The 17,437-nt window shown below is 45.5% G+C and overlaps 1 protein-coding gene across 1 annotated transcript in view; it reads right to left on the bottom strand.

Moving 5' to 3' along the window:
- Positions 1-5,709: 5,709 nt before the first annotated feature.
- Positions 5,710-17,437, bottom strand: part of MFSD6L (major facilitator superfamily domain containing 6 like) — a 69,005-nt gene continuing 57,277 nt past the window's right edge. The window contains exon 2 of the mRNA XM_063961049.1: positions 5,710-7,745. Coding sequence (XP_063817119.1) covers positions 5,829-7,712 — 1,884 coding nt within the window. The 5' untranslated portion in view covers positions 7,713-7,745 and the 3' untranslated portion in view covers positions 5,710-5,828. The remainder of the gene's footprint in view (positions 7,746-17,437) is intronic.

Raw genomic sequence — 17,437 nt, 5'->3', positions numbered from 1 at the left:
ATTCGGCCACAGGGGCAGAAGCGCCCAGCCAGCAGCCAGCTCCAAAAGACTGTACCACCAAGGGGATCCCCCTCTTCAGCTCATCACCCCCAAAGACATGCATCTTCCAACCCGGGTGCTCTTGACAAGCAACCGCACCGCAGCGTCCCTGCAACTGATCAGAGATCATCGGTGCCACGACTGGAGAAGAAGTGCTACAGCTGTGAGAAAATCGGACATCTGAGGATGAACTGTCCTGCATCCCAAGCACCCCAGACTCGTATCCCAAATCCGAGTGCTGGAGCCCGGCTCGCTTGTTTGACGAGTGGAGATGAGCCTACAGAGACTGTTCCCCCTCCCGTCAGTCCGATGGAGTGTGGTGAGAGACAGGTGCACTCTGCGGAGAGAGTCACCTGCATGGTTAAACAGCCCCTACACAATATGTGGAGGCACCTGCAGCCGGTCCACGTGGGACCCCTGCAGGGGGAAGGCCTAAGAGACTCTGGGGCCTCAATCACTGTGGTGAGCCCCCACCTTATAGATCCTGCTGCAGTATGGCAGGGTCGCACTGCCAAGGTCACCCTGGCAGATGGAACGGAGAAAGAGGTTCCCGTGGCAAGAGTCTACCTGGACTGGGGAGCTGGACCAAAGTTGCGAGAAGTTGCCGTCATGGATGGTCTCCCAACTGATGTGGTCCTAGGAAATTATCTGGGTGGTGGGATCGTCACCATGTTTGCTGGCGCCATTCCCCGGAGTCAAGTTCCACAACCACCGTTGTCATCAGCTACTCCAGCACAGCACAGCCCAGAGGAAAAGACTACAGCTGCTAGACAACTGCCAGCACAGCCAACCACAGCATCAACCAGCCCAGAGGAAAAGATTACAGCGGCTAGATCGGCACATCGACCCCGCATGCCTTTTGCCTCTGGTATGCCTACGTCCCCTAGCATTGCAGAGGATGTTGGTTCCAGCTCGTTTGATCCTGTGGGGGTGCCCAATGATGCTCCTGACCCAAGTGGTTTGCCAACTCCGGCGGTGAGTATGAGAAACCACACTGACTTTTCCATGACTGACCCCTACCAGACTGACCCTAGTAGTCCCCACCTAGATCCCCCTGTAGTGTGTCCCAATTTAGGAGAGATTGAGGGCCACAGGCAGGAGTTTAGGGAGGCTCAACTCTCTGACCCATCCCCGAAAGGCATGAGGCGCCTTGACAGGGTTGGGGCAGGAAGTTTGACCTGGCGGGAAGGGTTAAGGTATAGGGTAGCCCGGAAAGTGGGAGGGGATAGACCAGATAGGGAATGTGTCCAACTGGTCCCCCCAGGGAACTTTCCTGCGCAACCGATGTTGGTTGCCAGCGAAACCCCTTTGGACAGTAACCCTGAGACAGACCGTACCCTGAAGTGCCTGTCACAGAGCTTACCTTAGTCTGGAATGTCAGATGACGCCCAGACCAACTGTAAGGCTGGTGCCATGCGTTGGCAGCTGGGGCACTCCAGCGGTTGTGTTGTCTCTGGGCCTCTGCCCATAGAACCTTTACAGCAAGTTGCTGTGGACATAGCAGGTCCCCTGCCTATGCTCAGTAGATCGGGGAAGACAAGCAGCCTCCCTGTAGTGGATGCCACACAGGATCCAGAGGCTGGTGGTCTGGCCGCCATCACTGTGGCACAGGTAGCGGACGAGGAGGAAAGAGTAGGCCTAGGTGACAGGGTAGGTTTCCCGAGTCATAGGTCGACAGAGGAGGATGGGAGGGCAGGTCTGACAATTAGGGCAGACAGTTGCCAGATCGGTATGACGGAGGTGCAGTGCCTGGGGCACCATGAGGGAGGAGACAGGGGTAGGCCCAAACCAGAGAGGGTGGAGGCAACCAGAGGCTGTCCCCGACCCACAACACCCAGACTGGTACTGACCTTAGAACCTGTAAGGCCCTATGGACACATTGTTATTGACTTTAGACCTGTAGTGCACCCCTTTACAGAGATGGCTAGGAAGGGCATTCCCAAGTCAGTGGACATTGCACCCGCTTGTGAGTTGGCATTCCAGTCATTGAAGGAGGCTCTGGTACCCGCTCCAGTGCTGATGGCGTACATTCTTGACCAGGACTGTGTTTTACGAACTACTGCACGGACTGGGAGCAGTACTGAGCCAGGAGGAGCCATATGGGCAGGAGCACCCTGTGGCCTGTTTGAGCAGAATACTGCTATTGTGGGAGGTGGGGTATGCCACAATTGGGACACCTTGGGTGGCACTTGTGTGTAACTGGCCCCCCACCGTGGTGACTTACCACCCACCTGTTAGGTGGCTGCAACCTACCTTGGGGAAATTGGACAGACTTTTGTGGTGGAACCTTGAACTTGGACTTCAGGTGGACTATTTGAACATTGTGCACCCACGAAGAGAGGCCCACTGCACTATGGATGAACTGTCTAGGCCGGAGCCTACACCCCCCAGGTAGCGTCCCCTTCAACCCAACAGACTGCGGGACCAGGAGTCAAATCATTGGGACATGGCTCCCTGGTTTCCCGCTTGATTTGGGGGGGGGGGGGGGAGGAGTGTGACCGGAGAGACTAACCAGTCACATGTGTAAAGGGGGCCGCGGCACTGAAGGGGTTAATCTTCAGCTGCCAGGCACCATTTGGACAAAAGGCGCTTGGCGTCACTGTTAAACATACTAACGGCGCTGGGTGCGGACTGTTTAAAAGTATGTTTAATGATGTGTTTTAACATGTCATATGTAGTGCTCTGTGCACAATTGTAGGATTGCATGTTTAACTGTATTTATATTCAAGATATGGTCACCTGTATTTTAAAGGGGAAAATGCACTTACTATAGCTGTCTCTCTGGAAATAGGAAGTGGCATGCTAATGGCCCTGTCCTAGTAGAGAGGTGTGAATGACAATACCTTTTGATGTGTAAGTTCATTAGAGAAAGATGTTCCTCACGGGGGATCTCCTTATCCCATATATAAAGTCTATGGGCTTGGAACCTGTTTCATCCTGTAGCTGATTTAATTGATATACGAACACTGAATGGCAGATGCAGGAAGGAAGACTGTTTGTTTGTGTTGCAGCCTTTCCTGTTGTAATCCCAAACACTGGGTTTGCATGGAGATGTGAACGAGACAGAAACATTTGTATTTTGAAGCTATGTGATAAATTTATCAATGGCGAAGTGTAAACTCCCAGGTGGTAGGAATTGGAGTTAAAATTATACAAAACTTTGTGTGTGCCAGGAAAGAGGAAATGGTTTTATTTATTTGTATTTTGTAAGATTTCCTGATTGGATGGAAATTACTCAGGGGGGACATGACCCCATGTGGTACTGTGGGGAAAATTGACATAAAAAGGAGGCCTGCGTGCCTCCAGGGTGTATTTTGTACCATCTTCATTCTGCTGGAACATCTTGCTGTATTGCTGTTGCCCCTAGCAATAGGGAAGTCTTTTTCAAGACTATTATTGAGCAAATAAACATCATCTGCCTCAAGAAGATTGCTTCATCTTGTGACCTACAGGGTTATGCCAAAATAGCCCCGTCCTCCGGCTGTCCAGGGAAGCACCTAACGTCTCCAAGTTCCGCCTTCCGCCAGCTACCGGTAGCGGCCTAGTCCGGTGACTAGTGGGGATTCGTCAACACCACACAGGTGTGGTAACGCAGTGTGTCGGCACATACAGAGCAGAACCGTGGTTTCAAACGCCACGGCAGGTTAGGAGTTTGGTGGTGGCAGCATAAACCCGGCCACAGCGCAGTGGGTGGAGTCAGTAACAGGCGGTTACTGACGGTAAGCGGGAATCCCCTATGTGGTCAGGTCTCGTGTGACCTAACCTTCCATTCTGTGCACAGGGGACGGGACACGAACGCGGTGAGTGCTTTCGTACGGAACCGTCCTGTCACAACTTCCCATAATCAAACAACAACCCTGTGAAGATCCTCTTCTGGATCTCTTCTATTTACACCACTTCTGTATGTGTTACTGTGTAGGCAAGGTCAGACCGGGCCACAGGGGTGCAGGGGAATCCCCAGTGGGCTCTACTGACCGAAGGCCCACCCCCTACGCTAGGGATAAAGTTCTAGACTGTGCACTTGAATTATATATATATATATATATATCATTCCAATATTGGATACCTATGCAGGCAGACCTATAGGACAACTGCTGGAAAATTAAAGGGATATTTTTATCCTAAGTTTACAAGTGGATCCCTTCTGTTGGACTTCACTGATACTTTGAAAAACTGAGGAAATGCCAACCCAATGAGCCAAGAAAAATGAATGAAATATATATCTACATGCTGGAGAAGAATATAATTCATTAGGTGGCCTATAATAAGGAATCCCAATAAATGCTATCATATTCTGGGAATAATTTTCTTCAAGTTTTTTCAACTTGGTAATAAATATTTTTCAGTACAACTTTGGTTCAATTAGAACTTCATACCTTTTGAATACTACAGTTATTCCAATATAATCAGAGAGCTGTTATTTAGAAAACACCCCTGAAGAAGTCGATATAGACGAAACGCGTTGGGTGAAAGCTCATTATATTGTTGTTTTTTTCCTTATACAAATAATGTTGAAATATACAATTGTATCTCCAATGTAAAAGAAAAGGAAAAGTTTTATGATAAGTTTTAAATCAAAATCTTTTAATAGAGATATATGTGATTCTAATATGGGTGTATAAATGTGTAAGGTCATCCTCTCTTTATATAACATCCACCAACAGTCATCTAATTATATCAGATTATAGAATAAGAGCGCTCCATAGAGATATTTCTTCTTTTATCTATTTTTGATCCTTACCGACAAAGGATTCTCTCTGTGTTGAAGCTTGCTTTCCCGTTTGGAAATATAATAGTATTTATGTTAGTAAACTCAGACACTAACTGACATAAAGTAATTAGACATTTCAGTAGTGTATAATAAGAGCGCACTAAGGGAACATACTAATATATATATATATATATATATATATATATATATAAATAAATACATTTACATTATACTACATACAACTATAACTATGGTGTATTTTCTACAGTGCATTACTGTTATTACTCTGGTACGTTACCATGCACTAGCAGTATTTACTATATATATTAATCTAGGGGCCCAGGCAATGTACTCTCTAATGGTTAGTCAAGCCTCTATAGTGGCTGGCCACATGGGCCACTATCACTGCATCACCCTGGTAGGCCCTTCATGCCCCAGTCAGACACTGTGTGTAGGCTTTGCATATTCTTGATATAGTGGTATATTAAACTTTTTAAGATATTTATTTGGTACACAAGTGTAAATTCTGTTTTAGCACCCTGAAGAACATTTACTCTCCCTATATTTATTATGGAACACTTGCTATTCAGACTGACACTGCCATCTGTGACATTTTCCATTGGAGGTACCATGCATATCTGGAGCCTCTTTTAAAAAATTGTGCCAAGTAAAAACGAGGCAAAAATGTGTACTATGGTAGAACATGTGGCACTGCAGGTGGGGCATATATAAAAATGTTCAGAAATTGCATTATAAAAATAAAAATAAAGCTGCCCAGTATTTGTGGACTACTACAATACAAAGGCTTTCCAAACCTTTCAATTTTAGATTGCCACGACTAAGCCGAGACCCATATAGATAAATGAAGTAAAGCAAAATAATCAAGGTTTTTATATTACCGTATTTAAATTAGAAGATGTTTTCCCTCTTTAATATACAAAAAACAATAATGCAAAATATTTGTAATAAAAAATTATATTATCCATTCGCATACATAGGCAAAATACATTAGATTGGTCTAGAATATAGAACCCATGCTATTGTTAGCCTCATTGGCTATCATGCAGTTCATTGTAGGCTACCATTTTTTTGTATCATCTTTCATGGCCTTGACAAGCCAATCTCTTTCCTGTTCATCTTCAGAGTCACTCATATCACTGTTGTCAGCAGCAAGGAGTCGTGAATAATTAATTTTCTTTGTGTGTGGGAGCCTGGGCTGGACCAGCAAGAATACTAACAGCCACAGCAGCAGAGTCACACAGCACGCTTGGTATAATATGGGGAGGCTGAAACTACTGATAATGAAACCACTGGCAAAGCTGCCTATGCTGGCACCGCAGTCATGTGATAGGCAGTGAAGAACAAGCTGGATAGATCTCTCTGTTCCCGGTGTGGCAACATTTTCTGCTTGGGAATTAACTGCCCAAAAGAGAACTCCATTGCTGAAGGCACTCAGAAGTTGAATGGGCAACACAGCCCAAGGAGTCCATAAAAAGGAGTAATATAGGAACTGCACTGCCAGACAACCAAGGCTAAATGCTACTGTCCATTTAAATGAAAAGGCCTTCAATAGTTGTTCCCTGAAAAAGTGAAGTACAACTTCAGAAAACAGTGCAAGAGAGATAGAGGCACCCATGTAAAGTTCAGTGCTTCCAATGTCCTGCAGCTGCCAAAATAAGAAATTATGTGCAGTGGACCCAACAGCACCTGTCAAAAAGACAGTGAGAGACAGTAGGATAATCCGACCGTCACTTCCAATGAGGCCTAAAGCTTTTATAGTCTTATTGGCATGTTCACTTTTCTTGGAGACATATATAGGATAAAAAGTACTTAGAATTAGCGTTATGATCATAAAAGCAGAGTACCCATAGAAATGGAGGTAGACTTGGGGGATATCGGCAATAAGGAAACAGCTGAGATTGTCTATCAGGAAAACAATGGAACATGACCCGAGGCAAGCTCCCATATAGCGCCAAAACCAAACATTATTGTGCCTGTCCGTGGCATCTACAAAATCAAGATATTCATAAAGACTGTCATCAGCTGTCCACTCTAATGGCGCAGCAAAAACTGCCCAAACAATTATTATTCCTGAAACAATCAGGAATGTCTTGTGTTCTTTATCCAGAAAATATTCCTGTACAGACTGGCTCACGCTCACATCTCTGACTTTTTTCTGATGAACAGAATGCTTGGAGGCATTAGGTTTTGGTGACAAAGCAGGAGAATCAGAACCATTCCCTTCAACTTGATGTGCTTGAGCTGATGTTGTATCGCGTGCAGGTAACTTACTACTACTGATGCCAACTTTTTTCTTGGGTAGTCTTGAATTGGTAACGTGTTTAAGTCTTTTTTGGTGAAGAGTAAAGGTTTCAGAAGTTGGGGTTGGACTGGAAAGGTGAGCAATTACATCTGTGGCATCTGAGCCCTCCAAAGTTTTAGAAGCGCTTATTGTTTTCATAACAGAGTTTGTAATTGTTGTGTGGCTGAGATTTGTAAACATACTTGTAGCCAGTGTAGTAGTAGTAGGAGGAGCTACCGTCGCCACAAAACTTGTATTTAGATCAGGCCCAAACATTTCAAAGTCCAAAGCAGCTGGTGTGGTCAGTCTGTCCTTCCAAGGCAGGCTAACATTGCAGTACTTGAGTACCACATCCTTTTCTAGGGGTGGGAAAAAAGTGAGGGCTAACCCTGCCCCGGCTGACAAAAACAGAGATGACGTGATCAGTAACCGCCTCTTTCTGTTACTCCTAGCTACAAAAGAGCAGAGAGGAGCCCAAAAAACATAGATGATATGTTTTATTCCCATTACAATGCCCACCAGCGGGGGGCTCAGTCCAAGGTATCGAAAGAAGATGGTTAAAAAAGGTATCACACAGAACTTTCCAAAATTGTGGAAAAAGTGGAACAAGCTGGCGACAGCCAGGGCTTTGCTGATGTCCCATTGCTTGGTGGCACTCATGTCTTCAGCTGGGAATAGCCACTTCCAAAAGACCTTTGAACAAATAAAAAAAGTATAGGGGTTACTAAACCACATGACATCTTTCAATCAGTGATGCTGAGTCAGCATACAATTATCTAAAGGTGTGTACACAAGGTGAGATTTAGCCTTTAATTTTTGACTATATGGCAAGGAAAGTTAGCGGAAATCGCATGGTGTTAGTCAGATCATGATGCGCACTCCCACGGGGTGGGTATCGCAAGGCTAGATAGATTGTGCAGGCAAGTCAATCTTGACTATCTAGTACAAAGTATAGTCAAAATTGGCACTTAGTCAAAATCGTATATATAGACAAAATCGAAAGTACAGATAGTACAGATTTTGACTATCTGTGCTATCTGGGCTCTGTGGGAGTTCAAGGGAAATCGCATAGTCAAAAGTATAGCAGGGATCTCACCGGGTGTATGCACCTTAAGAGTGACAAAACATGAATTTATAGGAACATGTTCTTCGCCAGTGCCGACATTTTCGACAAGTCGAAAAAAATGGCACTGGAATTGAATAGTGTGAATCCAAATTCGCCCTAAAAACGGCGAAAAGGGCAGTTTTTTCGACTTGTTAAAAAAAATCGGCACTAAATTGAGTACCCCCCTAAGGCATTTCTACTTTTAAAAGAACTCTATGAAAAGTTCTTACCCAACTTCAGTAACTGGGCTAGTCATTGCATGGCGTGTGCACTATAAAAATAGCTGGTAGTATATAATACTAATAATAAAAATAAATAGGGCTTCCATAAATACATGATACTGCTATGCTGGATCCACCCCCACCACAACATCATTATGGCTTTTCAGTCAGCTGACATAATTTGTGAAAGTATCAGCAAGGTCATTACTGGTGCTGAGAATCTCACTTTACATTGGGGGTATTCCATGGGAAAGTGAACCTGACCATTGTTTTTTTTTTAAATCATTATCAAGATTCAGTTTTTAATTATTTTGTTAGTAAATACCTCAAATGTAATATTCCATGAAAGAAAAATTATTTTGCAGCACAAATTATTGTCTTAAATTATGGTAGAAATCCACATGTTGGTAGCTGCTTAGTGAAGACGTTTTGTTTCCAAAGGTGCCACCATTACATATGGTGTTCTGCAAGTTCCTAGTGAGTCTTGATGATATTTAAAGTGTTTCATTCAAGATTCATCCAAGAATTTGTTTGATAAGATAAGTTTATGTATAGTATTTAACTTGCATAAACAGAGTAGTATAATGCAGTGGCCAGCCCGTGACAAAAAACATCTAAAATTCTTTGTAATGAGATAATGGTTATGAGGTCAAGGGGACAGTTGGTTAGAAGCAAGCATTTGCTTAAGTTCTTTACATCTAAAAATAATTTACTGAATTATACAGTTGCATTATTGGGATTTTAACCTTTTTTAAACTGTACTACCTGTGACAAATTAAACACCAAGGTTGAGACCAACAGTTTTAGACTCTACAAAGGCAAAATTTATTGTCATGAAAGGAGTTTGCCTTTTTATTTATTGTTTCCTGCATGTTAAAACTACAATAAAGCCATAGTTAATTAAAATAAGAATTTACTTACCGATAATTCTATTTCTCGTAGTCCGTAGTGGATGCTGGGAACTCCGTAAGGACCATGGGGAATAGCGGCTCCGCAGGAGACTGGGCACATCTAAAGAAAGCTTTAGGATCACCTGGTGTGCACTGGCTCCTCCCCCTATGACCCTCCTCCAAGCCTCAGTTAGGATACTGTGCCCGGACGAGCGTACACAATAAGGAAGGATTTTGAATCCCGGGTAAGACTCATACCAGCCACACCAATCACACTGTACAACTTGTGATCTGAACCCAGTTAACAGCATGATAATAGAGGAGCCTCTAGAAAAGATGGCTCACTACAACAATAACCCGAATTTTTTGGTAACAATAATTATGTACCAGTATTGCAGACAATCCGCACTTGGGATGGGCGCCCAGCATCCACTACGGACTACGAGAAATAGAATTATCGGTAAGTAAATTCTTATTTTCTCTGACGTCCTAGTGGATGCTGGGAACTCCGTAAGGACCATGGGGATTATACCAAAGCTCCCAAACGGGCGGGAGAGTGCGGATGACTCTGCAGCACCGAATGAGAGAACTCCAGGTCCTCCTCAGTCAAGATATCAAATTTGTAGAATTTTACAAACGTATTTGCTCCTGACCAAGTAACTGCTCGGCAAAGTTGTAAAGCCGAGACCCCTCGGGCAGCTGCCCAAGATGAGCCCACCTTCCTTGTGGAGTGGGCATTTTAAGATTTTTGGCTGTGGCAGGCCTGCCACAGAATGTGCAAGCTGAATTGTACTACAAATCCAACGAGCAATCGTCTGCTTAGAAGCAGAAGCACCCAGTTTGTTGGGTGCATACAGGATAAACAGCGAGTCAGATTTTCTGACTCCAGCCGTCCTGGAAACATGTATTTTCAGGGTCCTGACCACGTCAAGCAACTTGGAATCCTCCAAGTCCTTAGTAGCCGCAGGTACCACAATAGGTTGGTTCATGTGAAATGCAGAAACCACCTTAGGTAGAAAATTTGAGGACGAGTCCTCAATTCTGTCCTTTCAGAATGAACTATTAAGTAAGGGCTTTTATATGATAAAGCCGCCAATTCTGACACCCGCCAGGCTGAAACCAGGGCTAACTCGTCACTTCCATGTGAGATATTTTAAGTCCACAGTGGTGAGTGGTTCAAACCAATGTGACTTTAGGAAAACTCAACACAACATTGAGATCCCCAAGGTGCCACTGGAGGCACAAAAGGAGACTGTATATGCAGTACCCCTTTTACAAATGTCTGAACTTCAGGCACTGAAGCCAGTTCTTTTTGGAAGAAAATCGACAGGGCCGAAATTTGAACCTTAATGGACCCTAATTTTAGGCCCATAGACAGTCCTGTTTGCAGGAAATGGAGGAAACGACCCAGTTGAAATTCCTCTGTAGGGGCCTTCTTGGCCTCACCCCACGCAACATATTTTCGCCAAATGCGGTGATAATGTTTTGCGGTTACGTCTTTCCTGGCCTTGACCAGGGTAGGGATCTTCAGGATCCGGCGTTCAACCGCCATGCCGTCAAACGCAGCCGCGGTAAGTCTTGGAACAGACAAGGCCCTTGCTGGAGCAGGTCCTTTCTTAGAGGTAGAGGCCACGGTTCGTCCGTGAGCATCTCTTGAAGTTCCGGATACCAAGTCCTTCTTGGCCAATCCGGAACCACGAGTATAGTTCTTACTCCTCTCCTTCTTATGATTCTCAGTACTTTTGGTATGAGGGGCAGAGGAGGGAACCCATACACTGACTGGTACACCCACGGTGTTACCAGAGCGTCCACCGCTATTGCCTGAGGGTCCCTTGACCTGGCGCAATATCTGTCTAGTTTTTTGTTTAGACGGGACGCCATTATGTCCACCTTTTGTTTTTCCCAACGGTTTACAATCAGGTGGAAGACTTCTGGGTGAAGTCCCCACTCTCCCGGGTGAAGGTCGTGTCTGCTGAGGAAGTCTGCTTCCCAGTTGTCCACTCCCGGAATGAACACTGCTGACAGTGCTATCACATGATTTTCCGCCCAGCGAAAATCCTTGCAGCTTCTGCCATTGCCCTCCTGCTTCTCGTGCCGCCCTGTCTGTTTACGTGGGCGACTGACGTGATGTTGTCCGATTGGATCAATACCGCCTGACCCTGAAGCAGGGGTTTCGCTTGACTTAGGGCATTGTAAATGGCCCTTAGTTCCAGAATGTTTTTATGAAGAGATGTCTCCAGGCTTGACCATAAGCCCTGGAAATTCCTTCCCTGTGTGACTGCTCCCCAGCCTCGCAGGCTGGCATCCGTGGCCACCAGGACCCAGTCCCGAATGCCGAATCTGCGGCCCTCTAGAAGATGAGCACTCTGCAACCACCACAGGAGGGATACCCTTGTCCCTGGTGACAGGGTTATCCGCTGAAGCATCTGAAGATGCGACCCGGACCATTTGTCCAGAAGGTTCCACTGTGCGTGGAATCTGCCGAATGGGATTGCTTCGTAGGAAGCCACCATTTTTACCAAGAACCCTTGTGCATTGATGCACTGAGACTTGGTTCGGTTTTAGGAGGTTCCTGACTAGCTCGGATAACTCCCTGGCTTTCTCCTCCGGGAGAAGCACCTTCTTTCTGGACTATGTCCAGAATCATCCCTAGGAACAGACGACAAGTCGTCGGAACCAGCTGCGATTTTTGGAATATTGAAAATCCAATCGTGCTGCCGCAACACTACCTGATATAGTGCTACACCGATCTCCAACTGTTCCCTGGATCTTACCCTTATCAGGGAATCGTCCAAGTAAAGGATAACTAAAATTCCCTTCCTTCGAAGGAATATCATCATTTCGGTCATTACTTCAGTAAAGACCCGGGGTGCCGTGGACCATCCCTACGGCAGCGTCCGAACTGATACAGTTCTGTACCATAACCTGAAATACCCTTGGTGAGAAGGGTAAATTTTGACATGAAGGTAAGCCTCCTTGATGTCCCGAGACATCATGTAGTCCCCTTCTTCCAGGTTTGCAATCACTGCTCTGAGTGACTCAATTTTGAATTTGAACCTCTGTATGCAAGTGTTCAAAGATTTTAGATTTTAAAATCGGTCTCACCGAGCCGTCTGGCTTCGGTACCACAATAGTGTGGAATAATACCCCGTTCCCTGTTGCAGGAGGGGTACCTTGATTATCACCTGCTGGGAATACAGCTTGTGAATGGCTTCCAAAACTGCCTCCCTGTCAGCGGGAGACGTCGGTAAAACAGACTTTTGGAAACGGCGAGGGGAATACGTCTCGAATTCCAATTTGTACCCCTGAAATATTATCTGAAGGATCCAGGGGTCTACTTGCGAGTGAGCCCACTGCGCACTGAAATTCATTGAGAACGGGACCCCACCGTGCCTGAATTTGTAAAGCCCTAGCGTCATACTAAGGGCTTTGCAGCGGCGGAAAAGGGTTTCTGTTCCTTGGAACTGGCTGATCTCTGCAGCCATTTTCCTCTCCCTCTGTCACGAGCAGAAAAGAGGAACCCTTTTGTCCGCTTGCCAACCAGGACTGCGCCTGATAATACGGCGTCTTATTTTGAGAGGCGACCTGGGGTACATCCCCTCTTTTAAGGCAATACTTCCAAATGCCGTTTGGAATCCGCATCACCTGACCACTTTACTGGAATAATTGGACAACGCACTTATACTTGATGCCAGTCGGCAAATATTCCGCTGTGCATCCTGCATATATAGAAATGCATCTTTTAATTACTCTATAGGCAATAATATACTGTCCTTATCTAGGATATCATATTTCCAGTCAGGGAATCCGACCACGCCAACCCAGCACTGCACATCCAGGCTGAGGCGATTGCTGGTCGCAGTATAACACCAGTATGTGTGTAAATACATTTTAGGATACCCTCCTGCTTTCTATCAGCAGGATCCTTAAGGGCGGCCATCTCAGGAGAGGGTAGAGCCCTTGTTTTTACAAGCGTGTGAGCGCTTTATCCACCCTAGGGGGTGTTTCCCAACGCACCCTAACCTCTGGCGGGAAAAGGTATACTGCCAATAACTTTTTAGAAAATATCAATTGTTATCGGGGGGAAACCCACGCATCATCACACACCTCATTTTATTTCTCAGATTCAGGAAAACTACAGGAAGTTTTTCCTCACCAAACATAATACCCCTTTTTTTTGGTGGTATTCATATTATCAGAAAAGTGTAAACTTTTTCCATTGCCTCAATCATGCAATGTGTGGCCCTATTGGAAATCACGGTTGTCTCTTCACCGTCGACACAGGAGTCAGTACCCCTGTCGGCGTCTGTATCTGAGGTAACGGGCGCTTTAGGGCCCCTGTATGAGACGTCTGGACATGCACAAGCTGAGTAGCCGGCTGTCTCATGTCAACCACTGTCTTTTATACAAAGCTGACACTGTCACGCAATTTCAACAGTACATCCACTCAGGTGTCGACCCCCTAGGGGGTGACAACACAATTTCAGACACTCTACTCCGTCTCCTTATCATTTTTCTCCTCATACATGTCGACACCAACGTACCGACACACAGCACACACACAGGGAATGGTCTGATAGAGGACAGGACCCCACTAGCCCTTTGGGGAGACAGAGGGAGAGTTTGCCAGCACACACCAGAGCGCTATATATATACAGGGATAACCTTATATAAGTGTTTTTCCCTTTATAGCTGCTGTATTGTTATATACTGCGCATAATTTGTGCCCCCCTCTCTTTTTTAACCCCTTTCTGTAGTGTAGTGACTGCAGGGGAGAGCCAGGGAGCTTCCCTCCAACTGAGCTGTGAGGGAAAATGGCGCCAGTGTGCTGAGGAGATAGGCTCCGCCCCTTTCTCGGCGTCCTTATCATCCTTTTTCTGTATGTTTTGGCAGGGGTTAAATGCATCCATATAGCCCAGGAGTTATATGTGATGCATTTATTTTAGCCATATAAGGTTTTTTTATCGATTTATTGCGTCTCAGGACGCTGCCCCCCCCAGCGCCCTGCACCCTCAGTGACCGGAGTGTGAAGTGTGCTGAGAGCAATGGCGCACAGCTGCGGTGCTGTGCGCTACCTTATCTGAAGACAGGATCGTCTTCTACCGCCGATTTTTCCGGACCTCTTCGCTCTTCTGGCTCTGTAAGGGGGACGGCGGCGCGGCTCCGGTGACCCATCCAGGCTGAACCTGTGATCGTCCCTCTGGAGCTAATGTCCAGTAGCCTAAGAAGCCCAATCCACTCTGCACGCAGGTGAGTTCGCTTCTTCTCCCCTTAGTCCCTCGATGCAGTGAGCCTGTTGCCAGCAGGTCTCACTGAAAATAATAAACCTAAACTAAAACTTTCACAAAGAGCTCAGGAGAGCCCCTAGTGTGCACCCTTCTCGTCGGGCACAGAAATCTAACTGAGGCTTGGAGGAGGGTCATAGGGGGAGGAGCCAGTGCACACCAGGTGATCCTAAAGCTTTCTTTAGATGTGCCCAGTCTCCTGCGGAGCCGCTATTCCCCATGGTCCTTACGGAGTTCCCAGCATCCACTAGGACGTCAGAGAAATATAAATATTAGCGAACTTAGGGCCTATATCAAGGTTGATCGCAAAAGCAAAATCTTCCTCTAATGGGCAAAACCATGTGCACTGCACATGTTATATCTGCACCCCCTGCAGTGCAACATGGTTTTGCCCATTAGAGGAAGATTTTGCTTTTGCAATCAACCTTGAATTAGGCCCTTAAAACTTAACTGTCGATTGCTCTTCATAGTTAGACTGTCAAGGTCAATGTTTGAATGTATGGAATGTAATATGGGTGTGTTGTGCGTACTGAGGGTAATATGGGGAGGTGGCTGTGTATAATGGAATGTAATATAAGGGTGCTGTGTGCACTGAGTGGTAGTATTGGGAGGGGGATCTGTGTATACTGAAATAGAATATGGGTGTACTGAGGGATAGTGTGGGGGAGGGAGAGGGGTTGTGTATACTGGAGTGTAAAATCAGGGTACTGTGTGCACTGAGGGGTGTTATGGTGGAGGGCACTGTGTATAATGAAAGTATTATGGGGGTGCTGTTTATACCGACTATTATTATGGGGGTTGTGCGTATAGAGTGATATTATGGTGGGTGTTGTGTATACTGAGTGGAATTATAAAGGTTGCTGTGTGTATTAAGGGGTGATCAGGGACATAACTACTATATAGTGGAGCCTGAAAGCTTCTGGACTGGCTTTGTACCATTCCACTTGGTCGCTGGATGCCTCCTTAGTGGCTGAGGGAGGTCTTTCTGCAGAACATCTCTGCCAGACCTCTACGTCATCCTTTATTCATTGCTTACTCCTTCTCTACTAATTGGACTCATTCGACTCTTGCAATACTTGTTTCGGCAAGGGGTCCAACGCACAGCACAGCAGCATTCCCTCCCTTAAAGGGACAGCTTTAGTACATCCCATGGTTTCCAGTGTCCCCCATGAAATAAAGAGAAAATAGGAGTTTTGTTCTGATATGTAAAATACTTTGAGTCCATGGGGGACACTGGACGCAATCCCTTATGCACCTGGCTGGCTAAGGGGTTATTCTATGGGACATAAAACCAGGTCTGCCAACCACTTGACCTCATTCAGCTTCAGTAGCAGTTTTGCTAAAATAGGAAAACTGTTACTGCTTACAATCGCCTGCTGGGGGCCGCCCAACACAGGGCAAGGCCGCCCAGCATGTTAATCGCTACCCAATTGCGATCGTATCATAGAAATCAGTAGATAGTGGAAGACCCATGCATACGCAGTCAGGCTGAATATGCAATAGCTGCAAAATTGCAACTCATACTGAACTAGGTCCACTGTTCGGTAGCTGGTTTCTTCGCACCTGGTCTTCTCCTCCTATTCCCGTCCTTGGGCTTTGTTAGTATTAACTGGCAGGTCCGGAAACATCTTCCAGAAATACTGCTCACTACAGATATACTGGCATTGCACAGAGCTCCTGTGACAAGCAACACTTCATCCAACTGCTGTATACAGATAGAGTCACGCTCACCTATGCTGCGATGCGTGCGCACGGCATACGCATCACGACATAGTGCGAATGTGATGTGCTGCGATTGATCACAGCTGGCATTCGCTCCATAGGTTTCCATTGGCATGCGTACAAGTGCATTTGCAGGCACACTTTCCGCGAGGCAACGATTAGCGTGGCTACATCTGTGTTTTAGGAAAGATGATCGTGTGACACTTTTATCTGTGTGAGTCTGTGTGTTATTAGCTATACCCGTAACTATGTAGCTATGCAAGCCTTTTTTACAGTAGTAATTACAGGTGAAAATACTTTTTTTCCCGATGTTTCACTAAGATATATATATATATATATTTTTTTTACAGGCTATCCAATTTGGTCGCCTGTAAAAAAAAAAATATATTATCTCCCAAAAACACACAGGTTCAGTGAAACCTGTGTGTTTCTGGTAGAAACAGCCCTGTTTCCGTGGATTTGGTTTCGCCTGCCCAAAATCCCTGATAAACTGGTGCGAGCCACGGCTTTACAGGGCTAATTGGATAGCCCCTGGAGGGTCAATTAGCTGCGTTAATTTACTGTGGCTAATTGCTAACCCATTTAGTTTCACTATGACACAGTCACAAAAATGTAGACAAAAGTGATCTGCAACCTGGAACATACATAGCAGCAGTGTACAATAACATCTGGTACATTGGGTATATTATTCAATGTAATGAGGAGGAACAAGATGTGCTAGTACACTTCATGAAACGAAACCAAACAACAAATGTATTGTCCTGGCCTTCAGTGTTTTGTTCCTTTTATTTACGCCCCACATGTAACGGAAGTGCCCACTATCCAAGGAAGTACAGATCATTTCAACAAGTTCCAAACAAGGGAAAGATAATGTGATTGTTAACTCAACTTAAGTTATGGACTCAAGTTATGTTTAAGTTTTTAAATTTCATAGTTTCTTGTGTTAATTATGTATGCGGTACACCAGTAATTGAATTTAATTATTTTTGTTCTCCAATATGAAACAGAGGAGGTCATTCAGAGTTGATCGTAGCTGTGCTAAATTTAGCACAGCTACGATCATGAACTCAGACATGCGGGGGGACGCCTAGCACAGGGCTAGTCCGCCGCGCATGTCAGTGCCGCCTACCCCCCGCAGAAGTGCAAAGGCATCGCACAGCGG

This window comes from Pseudophryne corroboree, chromosome 3 (assembly GCF_028390025.1).
Source record: "Pseudophryne corroboree isolate aPseCor3 chromosome 3, aPseCor3.hap2, whole genome shotgun sequence".
In the NCBI taxonomy this organism is placed as follows: domain Eukaryota; kingdom Metazoa; phylum Chordata; class Amphibia; order Anura; family Myobatrachidae; genus Pseudophryne; species Pseudophryne corroboree.
The sequence above is the reverse complement of the archived record's forward strand: the minus strand, read 5'-3'. Positions and strand labels throughout refer to the sequence as shown.